Here is a 15,711-nt window from a genome sequence, read left to right as displayed (position 1 = left end):
TTGCTGTTCTTACAAATGATCTGATTTCTTTTCCCAACACCCACAATAGGGAGCTCACAACTACATATAACTCAATTCTAGGGGATTTAATGCCCTCTTCTGGCCTTGATGGGCACATGATCACGTGTGACATACACTTGCACAGACACACATGTACACACAATAAAAAAGAAAGAAAGAAAAGACAATATATGTTAAGGATTTAGTATAGGTGCTAGTATAGGATGCTAGTATAAGTGCCTCTAAGATTTTCCATCACTTAAAGTTCTGGTCTGATGCTATATTTAATATTATCTATAGTAGTTAACTGGGACCCTATTTGTACCTTAGTTTGCCTAGATAGTGGGAGAGCCTTAGCTAGAATGGCCAGCTTCTTTTTTTTAATAATCATATCAAATGATCCCTCTTATTAAAAATATCTGCTGAACTTTAGAAAAACTGTTTGTGTTTCATGTTAGCATCTGGCAGAGGCTTTGCAGTTGTGCACACTGAATGGTTTTTAATACTTTTGAGCTGTGATACCAATCGAAATGAAATCACCTCATCTTTAAAGCATGCTTAATAATATGATCTTCTGTCATTTGTATATGGAAATGGAAAGGTAACAAACATTTTATTTCTTTTACTCATATATACATATAATTTTAGTTATCTCACTTCAAGGAGGCAGGTGGTAGAGAAGTCTTTTTTCCATATACATATACATATATTCCATATATATATTTAATTTGGTATATGTGTGAGTAGGTGCATGCACATGTATTTTCTCTTGTTGCATGTTTACTGTTCCTCGGTTTGAATTTAGGGACATTGATCCGAATCTGCTTTAAAACTAATTAGATAATGTAACTTAGACTCTGATACCAGATACTGCTATTAGAATTGAGTTTATGAGTAGAAATGTGAAGTAGTAATTTTGTGCCATTTCATGTTTTAGTGAAACCATAAACTTATGTTACTTCTATGAACTGGAAAATCTAGTGTTGTGTGTGTGAAGGATCAGCCCTGCAGGATAAACAGGGTTTCCTGGGGTGTGCAAGGGGGGGGGGGTGTCATAAGAGCTTAATACTCTAAACCAAGGAGCAGAACATACTAACTACACTCAGCTTCTTTCCAGTGCTGGCTGTAGAGCATCTGAGTTTGCTGACAGTCATGTTCTACTTTGACCTCATAGTTTACCAACACAGAAAGGAGACAGAAGGTTTTACTGAAATTCAGGTGTCACAGTATTCCCTGTTGGACAGCTCGTTTTCCATGTCCTCCATTGTGAATCCTTTTTTTTTTCTTTTTTTTTAAAGTGAGTGTTGGTTTTTGTTTTTGTTTTTTACTTTATTTATTTAATGTATGACTGCTCTGCTGCATATACATCCGCCTACCTGAAGAGGGCATCATATCCCCCTATAGATGGTTGTGAGCTACTATGTGGTTGCTGGGAATTGAACTCAGGACCTCTGGAAGAGCAGCCAGTGCTCTTAACGGCTGAGTCGTCTCACCAGCCCACTCCATTGTGACTCCTAACCCAACAGGAATAGTGGCTATAACCCAGTGCTAGTTTTTTATGATTTATAGTTTTGAGAATGAAAATGGGGACGAAATGTTGTTTGAATCATAACTACTATGTACATGTTCCTCAAAAAAAGTTACTTATTTGGATATAAAACTTTTGTTAGAAGTGCAGATAATTACAGGCATTGTAAGCCTAGATGAAAAGAAAGATGTTTTTTTGAAGAATGGCTTAAATGTTAGGTATATAAAAAGGAACAATAAAGTATAACATATCATATGCAAATAAAGCTCTAGACTTCCTTCTTGTGTATTACCAAGAAGCACCGCCAACTCTGGGCTGAAATGGAACTTTAAAGATAGCTCTTGGAGATTCCCTTAGCAGAAAATAAAAAGAGGGAGAAGTGTATTTGAGAGAGAAGCATGAAATTAAATATAAATTCACACATACATTTTACATCAAAACTCAGAAATTGAAGTCTCTTTTAACATGAATTTACTAAAAAGTACTTAGATATATATGGACACTAACAAATGTCAACAAAATAGAATTTCCAAAGAAATAAATCTTTAAAGATTACTAGGAGTATTGACAGTGTTAGCAGAGTTATATATTAATTAGGCCAGAGGAGAGAGTAGTTTTAATCATTTCCTTTTATGTGAGTGTAAGCTAACATTGATTGTCTAGTTCAGGCCCAGAACTTAGTTTTTCATATGTGGGTTCTTACCTCTTTCTATACTAGCTGGCCTATGAAGAAACAGCCTAGAGGATTGGAAATACTTGCTCAAGGTCACACATCTCTAAGACTGCCTGACCTGTAGGCACACATTTAACCATTCTGTAATTAATAGTTGGGCCCTTCTGCAAGGGAGATTCAGCAGTCGGAGGAGGAAAATAGCTTAGGCATTAGCATAATGGAACTATGTAATCTGTAATGATTGATTAGAAGTATCAGAACAAATACCTAGTTGAAAATGCAAATTTAAAGGCCACATTGTCCTTTGCCTTGTTTGTGAGGTCTGCACATGTGCTCCCTTAGCCTCTGCCCCTGAACTTGGTCCTGCTTCCCAGCTACTTTCCCCATCAGTCCTGGAACTCATGCATGTCTCTTACAGAATGACGAGTCCTCTTTTGCTGCTGCCTGCTTGTTTTTTTAAAGGTAAAAGAAGAATTAAAAAAGAAGAGATGGGGAGGGGGCAGTATGTGTGTCTATGTATGTATGCATATTCTGGCAAGGTAGAAATTATATAACTGAAAATAGGAAATGAAGAATGCAAACCAAGCTCCCTGTTGATTACAAAGACAGTGCATGATAGCAACAGTTGCCATTCTTAACAGGAAGGCTTGACAAATGGCTAAGGAAAAAAGGAGATTAATCATATTTTGAGAACAAACACAGTGGTAACCCTGGGTAAAAAAAATATAATATTCTCTAAATATTAAAAGAAATGTAAAGAAAACAACCAAAGGAGTGAGCAGGAAGAAACACAACTGCAGGTAGATAGAAGACAACCCTCGCACAGCCTGTGACAGATTGGTGGAGAAGTAAGTAAACTGAATTCCACGGTGCTGAGTGTGCTCGGTTCACCTACGAACTTCAAAATCACTTATGGCTTTGAGAATGTGGTAGAGAGATCCTTAAAATAGTCATTTAGCAACCTAAAATTAAATGGCAGAAAAATGCACAGAAAGAAAAGAAATAAGAAAGTAGGTGTTGCTTTCCGCCAATTAGATAATAATTCAAGCTAGAAGAACAAAGGACAATGTTAAATATTAAAAGCTATAACTCATAACCATTAGAGAAACATTCAGGGCCTCCTAAACCAAGTAACCCAAACATCCGTATTTAAGAGCAGCAGCTCCTGTGGATGACGCTATCAGAGAACAGCCTGTTACCAATAAGGGATTTAAGATGCCACTTTTTGTACAAGATGGATATAGTGAATAACAGTAAGGAAACGTACCAACAATGTGACTTAGAATTCAGAAACACCAGCCCACTTGCCTGTACCTGAATCCAGCCTCGCACCTCCATACTGCACTAGCAGAGAATGAGCCCTCGGGCAACAGTCATAGAAACTAAGGCACCACACACAACACTGGTCACATGCAGTCAATAGGACTAGAAATTAAGATAGAAAAATATGCTTTCACCTTTGGGAGAAAACAGCAACTTCTGTTAGTCATGTATGGGTGTTAGAGGAAGAAAAAATCTAGAATGTCTCTGAAAATACAGTGAAAAGACCATCCATCAGAACGTACGGGATATACTTAAAGCACTGGCCAAGCAAAGATAATCAGTGTAAATAGTTAAAGAATGTAAGAGTGAGACAGCGAAAGCAAATACAGTGAATTCAGGGTTCATCCTGAAACAGGGCTATCTGATTGCAAAAATAGTAAGCCAGTAAAGATAAATGCAAAAAATTAAAAAGAGAGAAAAAAACTAAGCCTCACTAATGCAACAATATTCAGAGCCCATTTTTCTAAAACCAACAAAAAATGCTAGCTAAAAAAGGAAACAAATGTCCAAGTAGATGGGACAAATAACCACTTAAATTTTAAGGCACTTTAAAAACTTGAGACATTCATGCATACTTCTAATACTTTTAAAGAGTTTTGGTTATCTGAATACTGAATAAGGAAAATAAAATATGCCCATGGTTGCTTAGTTTTGCTAAAAACCAAATAAGTAGCTGCAGAACACAGATTGATAATGTGATTGGTTAATGGCTGGGGTGGACCTGCAACATGGATACTCTTCTCACCAGGGATTTCAGGAAGAGAGAGAAGGGTTGCGGGGAGGGAGATTGGCCTGGCTAAATCCTGTCTCAAACATGTTTGATTCGACTTACTTTTAAATACACTAGTATTCCCCAGCACAATCCTAGTGAAGAGTCCTTATTTATGAAATGCCTATCGAGACAGACCTAGTCTTGTAAGTAAACCTACAATGTTCAGATTTATGGGACGTAGCCCATTTCCACTATGAGAGGAGAAAGTACTTGGGAATAGGAAGGGAACAACGGAAAGGTCTGAGAGTTGAGTTGCCTTGATGTTTGGATCTCTCCCACGTGTTACTTATGCCTTGCCTTCTTCCTGTCAATTATTAGTAGAATCTTCCATGCAGTATTTCTGGCCTCCGTGCAGTAGATTTGAGCATCTCATTTCAAATATAGCATCTATCAGCAAGGGTTAGCTTTAAACAGGAACCTAACGGTGAGATTTTTCCTGAATATTGCTCTTCCTTAGTCATTTGAAACTATATTGTGTCTTCAACAAAAAGCAGAGAGAAACTATGTTTAATCGTTTTTTTTAAGGAAATGGTAATTTTGCTAGTATACTTTATTTTTAATACAGCTTTAAATATCCAAGCATACAGAAAAGCTGAAATACGCAGCCAGCAGTGCTCCTTAGCATGGCATGCACTGGTTTAATGCGGCACTGCACGTAACCATGCACATGATTTACTGGTATTGTTCATTGGGAAACTATTTTGAGTTAGCTTGGTTCAGATTTGCAAAGTAATAGTTTGACGATTTAGCTTTGACTAAAGATAAAACTATTACCAGTATTGAAATAGCAGTACATTTGCTTCCTTTAATGAGATGAACTGCAGTTCAGAAGTTCCTGGGCTATATTCGATGTTGAACAAATAAGCACATTATGAATAATTAAAACAATTTTCTGGCTGTTGAAATTATGATAGAAGTTCTAAGGAGGAGTGTTGCTGTGTGCTGTTGGGTTAGAATTGGCTGGCGTGTGAGTATACTCACTGATGCTGTCATGTGTAAGTACATGGATGCAGATATTACTGATCACATGATGGGTTCCTGGCTCTCCTAGCTATTCAGAGGCCCTAGAAAAAGGAACATTTAACGGAGCTAATCACAACTACAACTTAGGTTTTAGTCTCTGCCTGCGAATCTCTGAACCAGAGCTCTCTGAGAAGTGATTGATTTCAGTACTTCCACGGAAGCATAGGACAAGGGCTAGGAAAACCTTGTTGGTAGAAGAAAGCAAGAAAACACTTGATTAAGTAGTTACCTGGATGCATGCCCAAAAGAAGTGTGGGCCTTCTACTGGCTGCATGGATGACAGGTTGAGTAAGGAAATAAACAGTGATAGTAACAGAATGGTCTTAATCCACTCCTGCTGCTCTAACACAGTGCCTAATCTGGGTATTTTGTATGATAGAAATGTAGTGCTCACAGTGTGAGGGGATAAAGTGTACAGTCAAGGGGCCAGCAGGTTCAAGGTCTGTTAGAGCGTCTTTCTGGTTTAAGACGGTCCTTTGTTGTTACACCCTTCCAAAGGTGCACATGCTGTAATCTAACTCCACAAGAGGTGCCAAGGCTAACCACAGTCAAAATGCCAGACTGTAAAGGCTTTGGTAAGAGTCCACATCCAAGTGGTGGATGGAGAAGTGGTGTAGCTTCTTTAGAAAAACTAGTCTTCTGGTTCCTCAATAAGGGAGAGTTAGTATCTGATCTTCTAATCCCTCTCACTCCTGGGGATACACACAAGAGAATTCAATGTGTGTGCACACCACAACTCATACACGGCCGTGCATAGCATCAGCATCTGTGATGGGTACAAAGGCGAAGCAGCTTTCCATTGGCTGCTCAAGACATAAATGGAAGGGGGTCCATCCATACCATGCAGCCCTGTGAAGCAGGAAAACTAAATGAAAGCACAATGTAGTACAGATGAACCTGGGAAGCACTGTGTTGCTTGAAAGCATTGGAAGCATTGTGTTGCAATCATGGAGGATCGTGTTGTGCAGAACAGATCATCTCCGAAGACACGTGACAGAGTAGTGACTCTCTAGTACTGAGGGAATGGAGTATGGGTGTAGGTAAGGATGGAATGATAATATGAGTGGGTCCCCCCCCCACACACACACACACAAGAGTTAAATAAATGATCTGTGCTTAGTTTGGACATTGATGTACAAATATATAAGGCACTTTAAGCTCAGTGAGTAAGTCATGTGTAAATATTCCTAGGCATAATCTGCCAATGTTTTTATCCTGCACGTCAATAAATGCTGTTGTTAGGAACTGCTTGTGAAATATTTTTGTAAAGTAGGAGTCATGTTTGAATAGACAGGATGTATGAAACCATGTATCTGCTCTGTATTCAGTATTTCTAATTAGCACAGTAGCAGTGCCGGTTAGAATCATCTAACATTAAAGTATTGTGGCCAGAATTCTTATTCTTTATTTTGTGCATATAATGAATTGCATGCATGCATGCCTGGTGCTCACGGACGCTGGGAGCAGATCCCCAGGAACTGGAATACAGATGGCTGTGGAGTGCAGATGTGCATGCTGGGTTCTCTGCAAGAGTGGCGTGCACACTGAACCAAGAGGCCAGTCCCCAGAATTACTCTCCAAGTCTTGTCTTACTGAGGAGGGAAAGCTGACTGTGAAAGCACACTTGACAGAGCTGAGAGGACAGGGTGGTTATTGCATGGTGGTGGTGTTTGCCCACTCTCAGTCTGTCGGTTTTCAGAGGCAAAAATCTCTTTTTTTCCTGTCACTTAGCTCAGAGTCTCAGTTAGAAAGTGACCCATGATGAATGAGGAGGAAGAAAGTTAGCCTGATTCTTCACATCTCCTAAGCAAGTTAGAAGGCTGCATAGACGCAGTTAGTCTGTCTAGAACCGGGGCTGTGAGGAATAGCCTTAAAACAGAGATTCTTGACATAATGAAAGCCTTGTCCTTAGGGAAAAAAATAGGATTTAATCGCAGATCTCCACATTTTAATTTGTTTTTCTTCTCACATTTTAACAACAACAAAAGCTTTTCATGAGATATGTATCAATATTCATCCCATTTAGCAGAATAAGATAAATTGCTGAAGTTGAAATGGCAAATCCACTTCTCTGTTCTGTCCTTCAGCCCTTCGGTTGTGCTGTAGGAAGGTGACGATGATTTCTCCGGTGAGCGTGTGCGATGATTCTTGAGTTTTAACTCGCTCAGTCAGCATGGCGATGCAGCTTTGTCTTTAGCCTTGTTTATCATTCCAGCTCTCAGAATTGAATTCATCAAGGTGTCATAGAGAAATGATTACCACAGACACCCTTGGCAGAGTAAATGAGTAGACATTAGTGTTAGTTGAATGTACAGTAGTGCCTTTGTACACTGTTATTCTATCCGATGTTCCCAGACTGAACTAGGAGGAGCAAGTCTCTGTCGCCGCCCATTGCTACCTCTCATTTTACAGAAGCGTCTCCTTCCCTTGACTGGACCACTTCATTGTCAGCATTTCTGGGGCACCATCTGGGTCTAACAAAACACCTGTCTTACTTGGGATCAGCGTTGACTGGTCATATAGGAAAAATGGTCCTTTGAGGCTTTTCAGAGAGAACCTAACTTGGCAGCTGATGTTTTGTAGGCAAGTTGGATCAGCAGTGTGTTTCTATAAATCAGAAATTGGGAAATGGAAATATAGAGATCATAGGATTGAACTATCTGGGTTTTTTTAACTGATGATATGGCCTCGTAAATATCTTTTGTTAGCATTTGAATGACTCCACGAGCAAACCAGAATCTTAGATTTAGAACTTAGATAATTGATTTCAGATTATATATAAATGTGTGTGTGTGTGTATGTATATATATATATACATATATATACAGACACACTAAAGATTTTTGAAAACTGGGAAAATCCATTCACCAGCAACTAATTTTCTGTGCATTATTTTCTGGCAGGTAACAAATCACAAGACAGTGGCATAGCAGAGATGGAAGAGCTACCTGTCCCACATAACATCAAAATAAATAACATCACATGTGACTCCTTCAAGATCTCATGGGATATGGACTCCAAGTCGAAGGACCGCATCACGCACTACTTCATTGACCTCAACAAGAAAGAGAACAAGAACTCGAACAAGTTTAAACACAAGGTAAACCGGGCAGTCTTAGGCCATTTCATCTGGTAGACATTTTAAATGAAAGAATACTTTCAATGAAGAAGAATCAGAATTCTGTGTGATTTAAAACATTATTGCCCATAATGAATTCTTGAGGAAAATGAAATGCCACGTAAAAGGGTAAATCATGACTATATGCAGAGATAAAAATCAACAGTAAACTCATTAGAGGAAATTGATCCTGGGCTATAAGGATAGTTCAAGAGATAATCCATTATGAGTCATTTATATTAAAAGCTATGCAAATGAAGTTGAAAGTATCTTGGCAAGGGCAGTGGACTTTGGAGCAGAAAGGAAGGCTGTCCCCAGCACACAATTCAGTTATTCTATGTACAGAAGAATAACTAGAGTGTTTACCAAGCTGGGAAGATCCTTCCATAGAAGCAGAAGAATGTGCTATAAGCTCTCTATAGTTTTCTGCTGCAGTACTACATTCCCTAAGTCAAACAGATTGGTTTAGAAACTTGTGGAGTTGTTTGAACACTTTAGGCCTGAAAAGAGTAAAAAAAAAAGTTGTTTGTTTGTTTGTTTTTTAATAGTGGGGAGGTTGTTTCATTTACTAAGCTTCACATATGGCAAATTTTCCTGCTGTCTCTGCTGTCGTTCACCCTTTTGTGATACATGAAGCTCTTCCTCCAGATGTGGCAGTTAGCAAGGACCATTACCTGGCCACCCTCTGTGATACATGCAGCTAGCTCTTCCTCCAGATGTGGCTGTTAGCAAGAACCATTACCTGGCCCCAGTGTTTCTCCACTGCTTCATTGCTTTTACTGATGATGAAAACAGACAAAAACCCGGTCTTCGGAAAAGATGGTGCTACTCATTTTAACTTGGGAAAATTCTATGCATCTTAGATTTCCCGAAATTGTTGCCTTTTACTGTATGGATGCTTACACAAACTAAATATAAGTGAGGAGTTTACACACTGCAGAAATGTGGGAAAGAGAGAACATCAGTCATTTTTATCGTTTCCATTCTCATCGGGGGAATTCTCTTTGCTGCCGCTCAACTTCCTGAAGCATCTTTGCTATGCTTTCCATTAAGTGATGAAGACTCGAAGGCTTGACTCTACTTCACTCATTCTGCAACTTTGGAAATGTAGTGTGTGTTCAACCTGCAGGTTAACTTATTAATCGTTGCTTGAAAAAGACCTAGCCTTTTCTCAGACACATAGACACTATACTCGCAGGAAAATTCCCTAATCTGTATATGAAATGAATTTGTCTCTTTTAATATTTACTTTGAAAGCAGTCTCTCCTTTGCATACAAAATATTTAGTAATGAACCTCTCTAGTAAAATTATCAAGCCATAAAAATCAAGTGAATATATTTTTAACTTAATAGACATTAAATCAATAAATCATGGTTCTTTATGTCTGTTTTTCATTCTGCTTTGAGGAAGATATCGGGAACAGAGGGAAACTGTATGTTATAAATAATGGCAACTTGAATACAAGTCCTTTTCTGTTTTTGAACTGTAGGATGTAAAGTCTGTCTCTTGGTCTTCCGGGCTTAATTTCTGCATACAGAGACTAAAGTTTAAATATGGTAATTTTTGGGTGTTCTTAAACAGGAGCCCTGCTCTTAGCTGGGAATTTAGCTTCCTCTCTGTTGTTCATAGTTGATGAAAGTCCTTCCGTCTTCCTATCTCCTCCTGCCCTATTTGTTCCTCCCTTTATTCGTTCCCAGCTCTTTCTTTCATTTGTTTTTTCTTCCTAGGATGTTCCAACAAAATTGGTGGCCAAAGCTGTTCCTTTGCCAATGACTGTTCGTGGACACTGGTTTTTGAGCCCAAGGACTGAGTATACAGTAGCGGTACAGACTGCCTCAAAACAGGTTGATGGTGATTACGTCGTGTCTGAATGGAGTGAGATTATAGAATTCTGTACAGCAGGTAAGGGAGCTATAAATTATACCAATTAATGTTCTTGGGAGGGTACTCATGATTATGGACTCTGTGTACCTACAAGGTGAGTGAGTATTGCATTGGAGAGGTAGTGCTGTTGGTTGTATTGTGTAATAGGTGCAAAAAAATTCATATTGGTCGGAATGAACTGAGGTCCTCAGGCAAGCAACTTGAGGAATACACTCAGATTGCCTTTCTACTGCATTGTAGCTTTCTTCAAAGTGAAAGCTCTGCAAGGAAAATCAGAAGTAATTTCTGAATCAACTCAACATTCTTGCAGCCTCATACTATAAAGAGGGTGTTCATTGTCACAGATTTTGAACAGAGCAAACCAGAAACAGCATTTAGGTTACAGACAGACCTCAGTAACTACCCAGCAAAACTGTTTCTGTCATTTCCACCTAAGTGCCAGAGGGCTTGAGAAAGCTCTCCCTAAGCTTTTGTCTTGTTTGAGTACCTTTGCTTTATTAAACTTCCTAAGTAGTCATTTGGTCTGGATAATCCTGCCATGGAGAGCCTGTCCTCTGATAGGACCGCTCATATTCATTTGAATGGTCCAGTGTTCTCTTGGGAATGCTGGCCATCCTTCCTCCTGCTCTTGTTTACACAGTCATAGGACACATTTACTGGTGTCCTTTGTCATTGTCTCCTTTTGAAGATCAGATGGGGTTTTACTGTTTCCTCTTTACCTGGGTGACTTTTTCCTATTTTTTTAAAAAAATTCCGAGAAGGCTGGGGAGATAGCTCATACTGCTTGCCTTACAAGCATGGATCCCAGAAGCCATTTTTAAAAGCCAGGTGTGCTGGCATATGCTTGTAACCCCAGCTCTAGAATAGCAAGGGCAGGAAGTTCCCAGGGACTTGGTAGCCAAGCAGCCTAGCTTCTGGGAAAGCGCTAGGTCACTGAGAGTGACCTGCCTCAAAAAGTAAGGTGGGTGGCCTTGAGGTGACCTCTGACCTCTACACTATGCACATACATGCACCCAGATACACTTCACAAAAGAGAGAGAGAGAGAGAGAGAGAGAGAGAGAGAGAGAGAGAGAGGCTATTAAACATGAAAGAGCTTGTAGAAAAAAAAAATCCAGAAAATAATAGGCTGGTCTGTTTCCAGGTTGGTTAGCAACTTTCTCATCTGTGGGTATCTTTAGATAAGCCCTCAACCTTTCTCTATGGCTTCACACCTGCATTCTTTTAGATGCTACACAGGAGTGCCCACTACTTATCCTGGTTTCTATTGTTGTTTCTTAACCTCAAACCCCAGTATAAAACTCTAAGAACATATTCTATGGCTGACATCCTGTCTCATTTTGGTTTCATCTTCATGCTTCTTTGTTTACTCTGTGAAGCTGATAAGAATTTTTAACACCCTTGACTGCTAAAGATTTCAGTGTCTGAGGACAAGGTAAAAAATTTCCTTGCAAGTACCATATTTTTTATATTTCTCTTTATTTTGTGGATTATAAGATCCAGCGTTTTAACGTGTCATTAAGGAAAAAATGCCAACTAAAAGATGGTTAGACAATATCAGAGATGTTAAAATGTAAATAGATATTTTAGGATAGATTAGGTATAATTATGATAGTTCACTAGTCAGCAATGAAATAGCTAGAGATGCCTGCATTAAATTAACAGTAGCAGAATGCTCTCCCCTGGAGACAGTTCTCCAGTGTCTACCTCAACTTTCATCCTCTCCTGAATCCCTTTTATTTATTTTTATAGCACCCAACAAGGGAAGTTTAATTTAAGTCACACACACACAGTCTTTGCGTATTATATTGTTGGTTGTATATCCACAGCCCAGAAATTAAATTGGAATGCTCTGAAGTCTGAAACTTATAAATAGGCCTGAAGGGGTATCTGAGCTTCAGTGTGTAGACTTGGTGTTGGGTAGTGAGGGTGGAGGCAGAAAAGGTTATCGGATCCATGGTAAATGCTCGTGAGCACCAGGTGGGTGCTGGGAATTAAACCAGATTCTCTGAAAGAGGAGCAAGTGCTCTTAACTACTCTGCTGTCTCTCCAGCCCCTGAAATTGGAAACGTTTTGAGCACTGAAAAAGGTGCCCAGAATATTTGGAACTTTGGAGCAGTTTTGAATTTGGAATGAGGTGGTAAAACTATGCAAGTATTTGCAAATACTCCAACCTCCCCAAATTCAAAACTCTGAAACACTTCTGGTCTCAAGCATTGCTGGTAAATGGAGCCCCACCTAGATGACATTCGTTTTTCTGGGTAAATACACAAATAGTATCCTGGTATTTTCCGACTCAAGGGAGCTATATAGTTTATCTGCCAGAACCAACGTTATACTAAAGAAAGGTCTGATATACTATGACTTCTTTAGCTTAAAGAAAACGCTTGGCAGTTCTAACACACACAAACACACACACAGACACATACACACACAGACACACACACACAGGGATGCATAGCTGTCATATGATACATTGTTTTTACTTCTAGGAATAAAAAGAACAAAACCAGTCTTTTTAGAGTGATCTCTGTATTACTTTATCATTTTTCCTACATCTCATAACTTTTGTGAAGAGTTAGGAGGAAAATGCCAACTGCCAGCTTTTAACTGGTCTACAGTATTTCTCTGTACATGACTTTTTCCTTATTTTCAGAGTTAAAAGCTAAGGGGAACTTGCTGCTCAGGCTTATCAACTAACTAAGGACCATTTCATTTAAGTCTTATCAATTAAGTCTTTAATACTGTGACTTAGGCACTGTGCAAGGTATTGGAAATAGAATAGACTATTCTCTCATGGGCTAACCAGTCTCTAGTCTATAACAACCCAACACCATTTGAAAAAAAATGTTCTTGTTTATATTTCTCTTCCTTTAGACTGTGAGTTCTTCAAAGAGAACCATATAATTGTTCTCTTTTAGCCTTGCTATCTAATTGTGCGTGTGTCTGGTACATTGCATGCTTTAAAATAAATCAGTTACATGCATCAGTTTAACCAGGTTGGATTTTGACTAATCCTTATATATCAAAAATTTTTTCTTATTTTTTGATGTAGGAGTTTGACAGCAGTTCTCAATTTTTTAAAACAAAAGCTAACCAAAACCATCTAAGCATGCTGAGGGCTGTAAGAGCTGGAGACCTTCAAGTAGGCTCCAGAGGCCTAGCCTTGAAGCCGACAGCTGGGAGAATCATTACACTTTGGCCAGATGCAATTTCTGTACCAGTAAAATGGCTATACTGATCTTGTCAACCTCAGGCAGTTACTAGCTCTGGTTTCCTGCTGTGCTGTCCTTCAGAGTGGGAGGTACCTTGACTCATTGTATCAGCTGATTGGGCACTGAAGAGTGCCGCTAGCTTATGAAACACTGTTGAATGCTGTTGCTTCAGGGTCTTTAAAACTTGAAAGAGTAAAAAAGCACACAAATATTTTAAGAAATAACCATGAACCATAACAAATATTTATGTAGAAATAAAAACAAGCCAAAGAAAGACGATGGATTTTTTTTATAAGTTCCTATTTTACAAAGTTGAATCCCGTAAAGATGTATTTTAATAATCTCTGATTTATCAATTCTGTGGCTGACACTTCTGGTACTGTATTGCTTAATATGACACTTTTAAATTTTTCAGATTACTCCAAAGTTCATCTAACACAGCTGCTGGAGAAGGCTGACGTGATTGCAGGACGCATGCTTAAGTTCTCTGTTTTCTATCGGAACCAGCACAAAGAGTATTTTGACTATGTGAGGTAAGAGTCACCAGTATCTATGCGTTCAGGTATCTTGGTTTCATATATGTCTGAAGAGCACATTCTTGTAGAGCCCAGAGAAGGGCGTTGGGTCGCCTGGAACTGGAGTTACCGATGGGCGGGAGTCAACACGTGAGCTGAGAATCCAAAACTGGATTCTCTGGAATTGCTGCAAATGTTGTAATCTGCTGAGCCATCTCTCCAGCCCTGGGAGACAAAGCCTTTGAAAATGACACACTACAGTGATTCTGAACTTCTGCACACAATCCACACAATGTTTTCTTTTGAAGCCTTAGCCTGCATGTGGCACCTCAATCTTATATTAATAGCTCTTGAGAGGATGAGGCAGGAGGGTCACCATGAATTCAAGCTCAGTTTAGGGTGCCGCCAAGGGACCCGGATCAAAAGGAAATCAGTCAAAATGAATAAGAACCTAATGCCTTTAGAGTTATAAAGGAGTTTTGTCTTTACATGACTATGTATGAAAAAAATCAGGAAGTTTTGATAGATTTTTAAATTTTTGCATACTTTTCTAATTTCTCTTAAATCAGTCATGAGCTCCAAGCTGTAGAAATGCAAGGAATCATAGTGGAAGAAGTGTGTTCGGCATATATGTTGTAGAATTAGAAGACCTCCGTCACTTTTCACCACTGAGGTCCTGAGAAGCACACTATGGGAAGAACATTTTTGCCTTGTAGCTGCTTTGGGGGCAGAGTCTGTCCAGGAAGACATGGTAGCAGGTATAAGATAGCATGGTAGCAGGCTACTGAGACTGCCAGACATCCTGGGAGACTGTGGCCTGCCGTGCTAGGCTAAACCCTAAGGGCCCACCCCAGGGACTCCTTCCCCCAGCAAGGTACCACCTGCTGAGGTTGTAGCCCTTATTCAAACAGAGCCACCAGCTGGAGGGAGACCTGCAAGTGTTCAAATGCATGAGCCTGAGGGGATGTTTGAACAAAAAACAAAGTACTTTGTTGTGCCCTGTGTTTGTATTGTATTTTGATGATAGCAAACGCATCTGCTTTTTGTCTGAATAGCTTATAAGTACAGATTTCAGTCTGTTGTTCTAAGTGGCCAGGAGTCTATATAATTTTGAGTGGATGCCATTCACCTAATTTAAACTGAATGACAAATTATTATGCTTGTCAGTCATTAATTGAGAATGGCTGGTAAATTCAGCCCAAACAGTTTTTATGTTTTTAAATATAAAATGTGGAGACCAAAAACTTTCCACGATTGCTACTGCCTCTGTTAAGAAACACATCAAAAGAACACAGCTTTGCTGTATATTCAGGTTGCTGGGTTGCTGCCAATCACTGCCCAGTGCGGCCACTGGGGGTCAGTATTTCTCTAGGATTTTCTGACTCTTCTGTGGGAAGAGGCTTTCCTGGCATAGAATATTTGCTTAATTTGTTCTCATAAATGTTTCCAAAAATTCAAACCAGTCAAACTCTGAGCACCTGGAAATGGATGAAGTAATTGTACACATTACATGATTTAAATCCAGTTTACCCGCATGAAAAATGTTTGTATCAACAACAAAACTTACTTTTGATTTAATTTCAAAAATAATAGCAGTAAAACCCATGTAACTTGTATCTTGAAGCATTAAATACAAACACCGTTAACTAAGGCATAGGTAG

General features: G+C 39.2%; 1 protein-coding gene across 3 annotated transcripts in view; it reads left to right on the top strand.

Annotated features, from left to right (window-relative positions):
- The window catches only part of Phyhipl (phytanoyl-CoA hydroxylase interacting protein-like), a 41,606-nt gene that overhangs the window by 20,050 nt on the left and 5,845 nt on the right, over positions 1-15,711 (top strand). For all 3 annotated transcript variants that reach the window (NM_178621.4, NM_001162846.1, XM_006514112.3), the window contains exons 2-4: positions 8,223-8,419; positions 10,166-10,340; positions 13,951-14,068. In NM_178621.4, the coding sequence (NP_848736.2) occupies positions 8,223-8,419; positions 10,166-10,340; positions 13,951-14,068 (490 nt within the window). The remainder of the gene's footprint in view (positions 1-8,222; positions 8,420-10,165; positions 10,341-13,950; positions 14,069-15,711) is intronic.

Source organism: Mus musculus, chromosome 10 (genome assembly GCF_000001635.26).
Source record: "Mus musculus strain C57BL/6J chromosome 10, GRCm38.p6 C57BL/6J".
NCBI lineage: Eukaryota > Metazoa > Chordata > Mammalia > Rodentia > Muridae > Mus > Mus musculus.
The sequence above is the reverse complement of the archived record's forward strand: the minus strand, read 5'-3'. Positions and strand labels throughout refer to the sequence as shown.